Source organism: Cimex lectularius, unplaced genomic scaffold (assembly GCF_000648675.2).
Source record: "Cimex lectularius strain Harlan isolate CLEC.00 unplaced genomic scaffold, Clec_2.1 scaffold426, whole genome shotgun sequence".
Lineage (NCBI taxonomy): Eukaryota > Metazoa > Arthropoda > Insecta > Hemiptera > Cimicidae > Cimex > Cimex lectularius.
The window spans coordinates 166,807-178,476 of record NW_019394180.1 but is presented as its reverse complement, the minus strand read 5'-3'; the positions used below and the strand labels follow the sequence as shown (position 1 = coordinate 178,476).

The following is an 11,670-nucleotide window of genomic DNA, read 5'->3' as shown; positions in this document are numbered from 1 at the left end:
GAATCATTTCACTATCACAACTACCCACTGAGACACCAAATTTACTGAATTCTTGAAAGATAAACCGTTTTCTTGATGGCCGAAAATCACAAGATTTCGATTTCCTAATTCCCCTACCTGTTTTTAAGTGGTTTTCAATTTCTGATGCAGTAGTCTACTATTTGTTGCAGTTCAGAACTAGAAAGTAAAAGGTGAACCAGTAACAGAGAAGTAACAGGTGCAGAATATATGATTATTCTACTGTGGAGGACAATGTCTATTGGTGCAGCGGAAGCAAGGACTTGGAGGGCGTGAGTAGGGGCTGTCCTATAAGCTTTAGTCGTTCTCAGGAACGCTATTCTTTAACTCTGCTCGAGGATGCTTCTACTCCTGCTTTGCAATTTTGTTCCCCAAGCTGCTCCTCCGTACGTGGCAATGGGCAGGTATACGCTTTTATAAGTGATAGAGAGCGCCTTTGGACTCAGCCCCCATTTTGATTTCGCGATCGAGCTTAGTTTCGAGAAGACGCATCTCGTCATTTCTCTGATCTTGATGGCATGGTGTGTAGGACTTAGAAATTTTTATCGCCAGTCTGTATATTATACAGTAACTGAAGATTAACTATTTCTTATCAATTTAATGTAAACAACAATAAATTTGTCTAAACATACCGAATTATTTATTTCTTTATTGTTTTTCAACATTTATTGAGTTCAGAGATTTCAAGAACTGATTCTGGGACACCGAAATAAGTTTTTCTTCCTCTATTGGCCAAGTTTCACTACTTTGAACCAAATATCGTATTAAAATAGATCTTTCTATGTAGCATATTCAACAATCTGTTATTATGTGACTCCAGGTTTGGTTATTATAGCCACAAGGGCATGCAGGATTAATTATTATATTAAATATTGCATGATATGATTATTTTTACTATGGTTTGTCATGGCTATTGTGGATGTGAAGAAATATTTTATATTTAGTCGAAGGCGAGAAGTTATAGTCGGAAAATAGCGTTTTGTTATTTTTGCATCATTGGTATTTTTCAATTCTCCCCACTTTTTATGTTTTCCTCATCAGTAAGATTTTTGACGTAGGTTACAGGAACTTCAGCGAAACATAAGGATATTTCGTCATTTTTTTGCTGCCTCTTTTGCGCTGAGATCTGCCATCTCATTTCTCACTTCACCAGCATGTGCCTTCACCCAGCAAATTGTAATGTTCCAACTGAAATCATGTCGAAACATTTTTAGTTTTTCTCTGATTTCGTCAACTAATTTATGATGGTTTCTGTGGTGAAACTTTGAGATGGAGATACACCATCCGTATGAAGAATTATCGTTCTTTTTGCATCTCCCGTTTCATTCTCTAGGAACCACTCTACTGCTTTCAAAATGGCCAGGAGTTCGGCAGTGGTCACGATTCCTTTTTTTCTGTGTAATCGAGAAGGCGCATCCAACCATGTGAATTTTGCTACCATCAGCGAAAACTTCATAGTCGTAATTGTCATTTATGGAATCAAATTTTAACTCGTCTACGATTGTGACATTTTCTGCCCCAGTTGGATGAGCCCAGTTTTCTGGGAGTACTAACTTTTCTAGTTTGCATAACGGCGAAGTAGGACTTACAGCTTCATAGTTTTTACCTATTTCTGTTATTTTCTGGTTTATAGGTATTATTCCAGCTAGGGTCACAGCTGCGTGTAATGATATGGTTCTATATCCTCTGATAATTCTCAGTGTCTTTTTTTTTGTACGCGTCTTAGTTGTTGCTTAGTGTAATCTTTTCCTAACGCTGAATACTATACTGGTGCAGCATAAGTTTTTTATTTGCTAATTTATTTAGAAATCGTGAGATGCGGTCTGGTGTGATGTAGGTTTCAGAAAAACATTTTCTTTATCGTGCCATCGTTTCGATCTTTATTGAGATCATCTTCAGGGCTCAAAGTGTTTTTCTTCTGTGTAATTGTGCCATTCTTGCGTGTCGTGTCGAGAGTGCCCAGAAGACCAACACTTTGAGCCCTGAAGATGATCTCAATAAATATCGAAACGTTGGCACGATAAAGAATTTTTTTTCCTGAAACCTACATCACACCAGACCGCATCTCTCGATTTCTAAATAAATATCAATTAACGGTCACTAATCACCACACATTTATTTGCTAATTATTAATTTATATCAACTTTCGTGTCATGCATTTATTTCCGAGTAAACGTCCCGGATCACGTTTTCCCAAATTCCAACTAAAATTGCCCATCAAAAAATCAAAATAATTGAGGTTTCGAATAGTCTGTTGTAAAGGTCATAAAATATTGAAGTTTTTAGTGGCTTGACTTTATTAAAAATAATGCGAGGGTGCTACTGTTTAAAAATGTTCGAAAATTACCATATCGCAAATTTTATGATGTTTGTGTTATTTTGTAAGTAGACTGTCAATTTAGCCACGACGATAGTTGTAGGTTATTTACTCAACTTAATCCATTAGTCAAATCTTAAGGAATCAAGCACACATTACTGTTTACGTTATTTTATGTGCGTACAGGGTGTCCTTTTTAGATGGATCCTGGACAAGATGAGAGCAAGACGGCCTCAAGCAGTAAGTCCAAAGTGCATCTCTAATTTTATTTTTTGAAAAATCTAAAGCACAAAATTTTGGAGAGAGGAATTCGGATTTTTACGAACATACAGTAAATATTCAGCTTCACGTCGAAATTACCCTGGCGGTTTCTTTTTGCCGTAACATTTTCATTTTTTGACCAATTTAAAATCCGATTGCACTATTGTTTTCAGCGTAAAAAAACTTTAAAATGATGGGTCAGTTTGTATAGGGTCGTGGTTGAAATTTTTGTAGTTGAACTGGGCCTGAGGTACCCTGTATAATTTTTCTCCAAAAAAAGGTAAAAATTTAAAACTAGATTAAAAAATATTAAAAACTTATTTTTTGATTTTTGGATAGCTTCATCGGTTCAAGAGAAATTCACTCGGGCCATCTAAAAAGGACACCCTGTACATTTACAAGTTTGTTAACAGTAAAAACTTCATCGACAAAAAATACAATAAATTTAAAATCAAATATAATTTATAGAAAATTTCTGTTTTTATTAACTGTGTTATGTTTTTAATTAGTGTTAGTTTTATTCTTAGGCCAAATGTTTCTCATGGACCGGTTCTTCGACGGAGCGTTCCTCACGTTCGGAATCGACGTTTTCCGCTTTCTGGAGAGTGACCAGGAAGACAGGGTCGACCCGATGATCTTCATTTTCCCAAGGATGACCAAGTGCACCTTCTACAAGTACGGCGTGTCCGGCGAGGTCGAACGGCACGACGCCGTCTGCATCCTCCCGCTCAACGTGGTCAACGAAAAGATCTACGTCTTCTTGTGGTTCTGGTTCCTCATTCTCGGAGCTCTCACCTCCGTCGTTATTCTCTATAGGTGAATACGCTTTATTTTATCTAACCTTTTCAGGACGGTCAGCACTATTCGTTCCCCAAGTGAAGTACCAAGAGCGTATACTTCATTTTTCAAGTTCATAGAAGCAGAGTAGTGTTTAAGTTATGCATTTCTATCGCTAGTGAGAGTGAGTACCATAACGCCGTTATTTACCATTTTAAGAAGCACATTTGTACTTTGAACTTCAGTCTAAAAGTGACGAGACTAAAGCGATATCACGCTCTGTGCCTGAGTACTCAGTAGGGGTGAGTGTGTGGCATGCTCTAAGTACGTCACTTGGGGAAGAATACGATATTACGTTCACTGTCCTGAAAGGATGCATCTTGTATCATGGAAACCTCCAAACTTAAATTAATTTATAAACTTCACATCGTTTTGTTTTAGGATTATGATCATCCTCAGCCCGAGGATGAGGGTGTACCTTTTGAGGCTGCGATTCCGGCTGGTCCGCCGGGAGGCCATAGACGCGATCGTCCGGCGTTCTAAAATGGGCGACTGGTTCCTGCTGTACATGCTGGGCGAAAACATAGATTCGATCATATTCCGCGACGTCGTACACGAACTCGCTTCGAAGCTCGGCACGGCGAAGCCTATCGAACCCTAGCCGAGGCCTCCGCCCCCTCTCCGTCTCAACTGGGACAGGTAAAAGTCCAACATTTCATACAACTTCAAATAAATCAGCTTGTAGATCCTTGAAAGAACATCGAATCCTTTCTTGGAAAAGAAGTACAATGGAAATAATAAACTATAAACTATAAGTCAATAAATAATGTAGAGTCCTAAGGAAGAATCTAGCCTTGCTACAACAAAAACTTCTTCATAGCATTATAGTACATATTATGACAATTAAAAAATTATGTAATTTTAATATACATATTATAATTAACAATTATGACCTTCGGGGGAGTCGGTGGCCGCAACGGTTTAGGCGTTGACACGGGGCTCATTACTGTAATGTAAAGGTCCCGGGTTCGAATCCAGCGGCCCTGCATTTATGCCCGACATACAAATGGGCTTTTTTTCAAAAAAACACCCGCACTCTGAGGGCTTATATGGCCTCTGCTGTTACGAACCCTCGTTAAAAAAATTCCGATTTTCTGTTGCTTAGAGAAATATCAATTAAATTTAATAGGACTATCTTAACTTTTGCGAGAACACGCAGAAGACAATTGTATTGACGAATTTTTTAAATGATAAAATGGTTATAATATGGAATGTTCTAAAATTGAACTACCATTCCAAATCATCACGGGGTGACTGGAACAACACAGACACAAAATGGCTCCTCTCAAATAAAGAGAAACCTACAAACAACAAAAACATCAACATAGGCACAAACATTAAACTTGCAAACAAAACAGATACACATTTACACCTAAAACAATTACATCCAGGTACTCAAGGACAAAGAAGTACTACACGATCTATTTATCAAATTAGTTATAAAAACTGCATCAAAAACAAGACATCCAATTAGAAAACAAGAAGGCAGAAACGGTGATTATAGGAAAAATAAACATAATTGAAATAGAAAAACAAATAGAAAAAACTATTAGATATGAAGAAGATTAAATGGACTAGAGAAACAATAGTAATAATAAATCTTTATGTAAGGTATTGGTTGAGATAAAAAAGTCAGGTCACGAGCGGGATTCGAACCCACGACCTTCGGCTAGATAGCCGCTACTCTACCACTTGAGCTATCGTGACTTCGATCCGCTCGGACCAACTTTCCATCCCAACCTCTCCCTTCGAATTTTCCCTCCTTTTTGCCATTTTTCAAATAGTTGGTATGGGAAGTTGGTGGCCGAGTGGATCGGAGTCACTATAGCTCAAGTACTAGAGCAGCGGCGTGGGTTCGAATCCCGCTCGTGGCACTGGCTTTATCTCAACCAATACTTTTCATAAAGATTCTCCTAATTATACTCTGGAGATTTGCGCCCTCAATCTATAGTCTATAACAGGGATCGGCAACCTTTTTCGGACGGCGGGCTTTTCAAAATAAATTTTTTTATGCTGGCCGCACATTCAAATGTAACTTAAATAGTGCTTTTATATCATATACGAGTATAAATATTATTAAAAATAAATATAGAAAAAATTTATTTTTTATTGACATGCTATAATAACAATAATGTCAGAGAACAAAAATTTTACAATTCTTAAAAGGGGGAAAAAAAAGAAAATACAATTCCAATTACATATGTATAAATATGTAAATATAAAATATATACAATATTAAGGAAAATAGTTTATCTTTCATTTTATTCATTCATTAAAATTCAATGCGCTTTTTGTTCTTGAATATTGTTTGATATTTCATTTAAGTCCGGTTGTGTTTGGGATACTGAGATCCTCAACAAGTTTTGTAAATTTTCATCCGTCAACCTCGTTCTATATTTTGATTTTATGAAATTCATTCTTGAAAATGTTTAGCATAAATAGGTGCTTGAAAAAATACAAATCATTGATTTTGCAAAATTTCTTAAATTGGGAAATTTGTTTTCTGGTAGATTTGAATAAAATGCAATTAAATTATTTTCATCAAAATTATTTTTATATACATTGTTAGATTGCAAATCAATTAACTCTAGTTGTAAATTGTCTGGTGCTTTTACAATATTAAATTTTAAAGGATTTTCAAATATTAATATGTCCATTTCTTTTGCATAAAAATCTTGAAACCGATGATGAATTTTCATCCAGTACTTTTAGTAACTCAATAAAAATATTCGAAGGACACTGTTTGTCGTTTTTGGTTAAAAACGATTGCAAAGTAGGAAAATGACAATAATTATTCTTTTCAAGTTGAGAAATAAACAATTTTATTTTAAGCTGAAAACTTTTGATTTCTGTAAATAGCTCGTTGATTAACTTTCCTTTGCCTTGTAGTGTTATATTTAATTTATTGAGGTAAGTTGTAATGTCCATAAAAAAAGCTAACTCGCTTATATATTTAAAATTTAATAATTCTGGTATATTATTTCCTTTTTGTGTCAAAAACATGTCGATCTCGTCTATCAACTCGAAAAATCTTTTTAAAACTTTCCCACGGCTGAGCCATCTTACTTCAGAAAAATAAATTATATCTTCATATTCTGCGTAAATTTCATGTAAGAAATTCCGGAATGTTCGATGGTTCATACCGTTTTTGCGATTATAATTGATGGACTTTACTACAATATTCATAACATTTTTCAAATTTACAACTTTTGCGCAAAGTCCATGTCGATGGATAATACAATTGAAGTTGTAGAGGAGGCTGTGTAATATTTAATTCTTTCAATTTTTTATTAATCATGCCTACCGAACCAGTATTTTGACCCGTCATGTTCTTTGCACCGTCAGTTGTCACATTTTTTAATTGTTCCCACTTGAGATCGTACATATTGAAAACATCTGATAGTTGCAAAAATATATCTTCACCTTTTGTATTCCCATGGAGGCTTTTTAATGCAGCAAGTTCTTGTGTTGGGGGACCGCGGTAGCCGAGAGGTTAGCATGAGAGACTCTCACCCCGCGGTCGTGGGTTCGATTCCCTCCGTCGCCTCTGGTCCTTTTTTCACGATAACCCCCCCCCCAATTTGAACACACATAACGATAACCCACCCAATTTGAACACACATATAAGAATTCGTATGAGAATAAGAAAAACGTATAAGAATAAGAAAAAAAAACCAATTGAGCGGGGTGCTAGTTATATCGTTGCTTTCATCAAGTGCTAGTGAAAAGTACTCAAAATGTGAAGAATTTTCTTTTAATTTAGGGTAAAATAGGTTTCCCACTATGCTTCTGTTAGCGCGCATTTTTGTCACCGGCCACATTTCGGCACGCTCACGCTCTAAGTTTGTTGATTTTTCCTAAAATTATATTGGGCTTTGGCGGGCCGCGCAAAAAGTTGCAGGTTGCTGACCCCTGGTCTAGAAAATCCGTAAACACCGATTTAAGATGCCTCAACAAGGGAGAGCCTACCTGTGCCTCCTTGTCAGTCATATTTAACTCTGAGTTATGTTTTTTATATTGTTGATGTTTTTCCTCTGGTGAGCAGCTTTTTTTCCTTTTAGTCGTTGAGTTGGGAGAGAAAAAGTCAGTAAGTTTCCGACCTTTATCCATATGTAAAAATCGTCCTAACCAGGACCTATTGCTTAAATGGACTACATTCGAAAAAATAGGGGAAAAGACATACCTAGTGACCAATATATTTACCAAATTAGGCATTGCCGAAAATAAAAGAATAAAATAGGAAAATTTCTAAGACGAAACATCGATGGTTAGCCGTCTAGGCGAAGGATGGATAATGCCTAGTTGAAAACCTAGAAATATACAAATATAGCACTTTCAGAATGATAAAACTTATGAATGGTCAAGTCAATAATTTACTTATTATTAATTTTTTTACGAGGGTTCGCAACAGCAGAGTTCATATAACCGGTGTTTTTGAAATATGTAAGTATGTCGGGTTGGAATGCAGGGCCGCAGGATTCGAACCCGGGACCTTTACCTTACAGGGATGAGCGCCGTGTCAACGCCTAAACCGTTGCGGCAACCGACGCCTCTGTTGAAGACGCTACACAATATAAAAAGGTGTCGGGCACCTTTCACATTTCACAAAAAAGGGAATCGCCTGTCACAAAACTGACCACTGAAGGTAGCGAAAGCTAAAGAATAAAAATAGCTTGAATAGGCAGACCAGGATGATCGGAAACTATCAAATTACAGGAATACCGCAAGAAGCAATATAACAATATCTGTTTTTGAAGTAATAAAAGTTCAAATTTGTTTAACCTTTAGTAAAAATTGATTAGATTTTCATCTTCCTTAAAAATTGGCTGATAATGAAGCCAGCACGATAAAACAATTGAAGTTATTTTAAAGTCTGTAAGCTATTCCCTGACTGTTATGCTTTTAAAGCACCTATATTTCTTTTTCTCTTCCCTTAAATTTTCTCCTACTCGTTAACGTCAATAATCACTTATCTCTCCAAGAGGCGGTAAAATAAGAAAACTGACGGTGGAGTTTCGACCTTACGGGTTGTTAATTGACGTCGGAGTACGTCAAACAATCGACGCTCGCCTCTTTGGAGATAAAACGGGTCAAAATTTGGCCGGCTACGATAACCGAGAATGCAAACCGAACTAGGCCGGAAACCCGTCAGATCCAACACTTAGATCAAAGGGAGAAAGGAAAAAGAGAAAATCAATTCTAGATGAACTTTGATCTTTTGTTCCGAAATAGAAAGACGGCCTTTGGCTATCACCTGGAACAATTAATATTAAAAATAAATCAACTTTATATATTTTAAGATAAAACATCAGCCTATACCTTAAATCAGCCTAGTTCAATATAAAAATGACACCCAACGTTTCTACAACATTTATTTAGAAATCGTGAGATGCGGTCTGGTGTGATGTAGGTTTCAGAAAAACATTTTNAACGTTGGCACGATAAAGAAAATGTTTTTCTGAAACCTACATCACACCAGACCGCATCTCACGATTTCTAAATAAATATCGATTAACGGTCACTAATCACCGCACGTTTCTACAACACTTGCAATGTGGATATATTTACGACAAATGTGAAATTTTTTCTGATGTCTTTCTATCTTCACTGCTTTAGCGTTACAAATTTTTTTGGCTCTTATTTTAACTTTGATATTAAATATCTTAGAATAAATGTATTTATATTTGTTATGTATTTGTGTAGCTTGGCTGTTTCTAGACGTTTTGATCAGCCTATTATCGTAGTTTTGGTGTGTCAGAAGTGTTCCTGCTTTATTGGTGTCAATTTCAGGCTTCACCCTGCTTATATCCCTGGCTCTCCGGAAAAGACATATCGATTTCCTGACCAAATTATAGGTTCTTAGGCAGACGGAAGTGGAAATTCGGCTGTATATTATTTTTGTTAGTTAATTTGTTGGTCACTAAAAAACACACATTTTTGTTAGACGTTTTAGTTTCTGGAAGTTTGCGAGGTTAGGAATCTGCAGTTTCGTCGTGATCTGCCTGTCTGTTTTTACTGCATTTCAACGCGATTTTTTTATATTTTTTATCTACTTCTGTATTCCATGTACGAAAAAGACAGTGCAGATAAATAAAAGTTAAGAATGTACAAAAATTATATATTTTTTTGCGAAATGATGAACAGAGTGAATTAGCCAGAATGATGAAAAACGACCAAACTATTCATTTTCCTCGACTAGGAGTCTAGGGATTTCATTAATAAAATTCCTTATAATAGTTTTATTAAAAACTATGCGAAATGATGGATGGCGGCGTTAAAAACAATGTCTAACAGTGCACTCTTAATGAGATGAATAAAGACATCACCGTTTTCATTGGCGAAATCGCAAGTCGGGTGTATTTTTGGCTTACGAGTCGTGGACAGGCCGAGGAATGGGACCGTGAATGACTGACAAGAAAATGAATGGAGAATGACAGATGGGCGGCTTCTGCGCTGGGCCGAGACGATTTATTTCTTTTCTTCGAGATACGACTATCGACATTTATCACGGCCGACAAATTTTGAGAGAGGTGAAAAATTTGTGAAAACGCTCGTCGAGGAACGGGCAAGGTCGAGGCGAACGAAGCCCCGTTCTTTTGATCTTGTCGACGTAAGCAAACCGGACATGTTTAGGTTTTAAGACTTCAAATTGCAAAGATTTTCCGAAATTCGGAACGCTAATCGTATTTAGAATAAGTCGTGTCGTTTATTTATGGATTTATTGTTCTTATTTGTTCCGGCTTAACGGATTATCTCCTTATTTACTAAAGTCCCTGTTGTAAATGTCAGATCAAAGAATAGCCTCTCCAGTGGTAAATTTAAGCTTATGTCCAATTTGTACAGTCGATTTATTTAAAACGGATTTAAACCCGTCAGGATTGATTTTTGTGAACGATTTTGAATTCAAATTTTACGGTTTTGAGTAAGGACCTTTTATATTTACAAATATTATTCGATATCTTTCAATTAATTAAGGTTTTTAGTTGAGATAAAAAGTCAGTGTCACGAGCGGGATTCGAACCTACAACCTTCGGCTTAAAACGCCGCTGCTCTACCACTTGAGCACTTGAGCTATAGCCGAAGGTCGTGGGTTCGAATCTCGATCGTGACACTGACTTCTTTTTCAACTAAAAACCTTAATTAATTGAAAGATATTAATTGATCAAGCGGACCACGAAAACTAGCGAATTATTCGATATATCCTTTACTGATTTTCTATATATATTTTATTTTCTATACACCTAAATACTAAAAAAAAAGAGTCGACACTTATGAAAAGTGTAATTAGATTTTTCTGGCTGCGCCATAATTTTTTCCACTTTGATGGACGAATTATGACTACTTTGATAGTCGATTTGAAAATCGTTCAAAGGAAGTTGCAGTCTGATTTTTTTTTTAACTGCGATCCTTTTTACTTTTTACAACGTAAATTTCATAAATTATAAATATATAGGGCCTGGGATTTACAAACATTGTTTACATATAACAATTACATTTTGGATGTGGAAAAGTGAATTTATACGATATAATTTATATAATATTATATAATATAGTGTGCTAAGTTGGCTTACTTATCAGACATTTTTCTTTTTTTTTTAATAACATAAATTTAAGTATGCAAGGGCCGAAAGAAAATATATTAAACTCAACAGATAAGCTGGTGGGATTCCGAAAACAAATAACTTAATGGAAGAATCCTCAGGAAGGCAATTTGAAAAAGTTTGAGTCAGTCTCAAAAGATTTTAATAAAACTATTCATAAAATTGTTATTGACCGTTTGACAACATTAGAGGAGAGAATTATTATTTCCCAAATTTATATATATTTTGTTTAGGTTTTTTGCAATCTTGATATGTTACTTTATTCTCTTGTCCAGATATTGGGATGTAAGACCGATGTAAGTTGCTGGAAAGTTTAAACAGTTGATCTTGTAGATTACGTCAGATTTATTTGTTATTGGTGTGGTATCTTTAATTTTGGAAAAAATCTCACTGGCACTCTCGACACGACACGCAAGAATGGCACAATTACCCAGAAGACAAACACTTTGAGTGAATATATAAAAAATATATTTTGCATTGTATAAATTCACTTTTCCACATCCAAAATGTAATTGTTACATGTAAACTATGTTTGTAAATCCCAGGCCCTGAAGATGATCTCAATAAAGATCGAAACGTTGGCACGATAAAGAAAATGTTTTTCTGAAACCTACATCACACCAGACCGCATCTCAC

The 11,670-nt window shown here is 35.8% G+C and overlaps 1 protein-coding gene across 4 annotated transcripts in view; it reads left to right on the top strand.

The window, feature by feature from the left end:
- The window catches only part of LOC106667652 (innexin shaking-B), an 82,220-nt gene that overhangs the window by 47,401 nt on the left and 23,149 nt on the right, over nt 1-11,670 (top strand). For all 4 annotated transcript variants that reach the window (XR_001340609.2, XR_001340608.2, XR_001340610.2 and 1 more), the window contains exons 3-4: nt 3,124-3,412; nt 3,815-4,072. Coding sequence is in view for 1 of the 4 variants with exons in the window: in XM_014395731.2 (XP_014251217.1) it covers nt 3,124-3,412; nt 3,815-4,034 (509 nt within the window). In the remaining 3 variants the exon portion in view is untranslated. The remainder of the gene's footprint in view (nt 1-3,123; nt 3,413-3,814; nt 4,073-11,670) is intronic.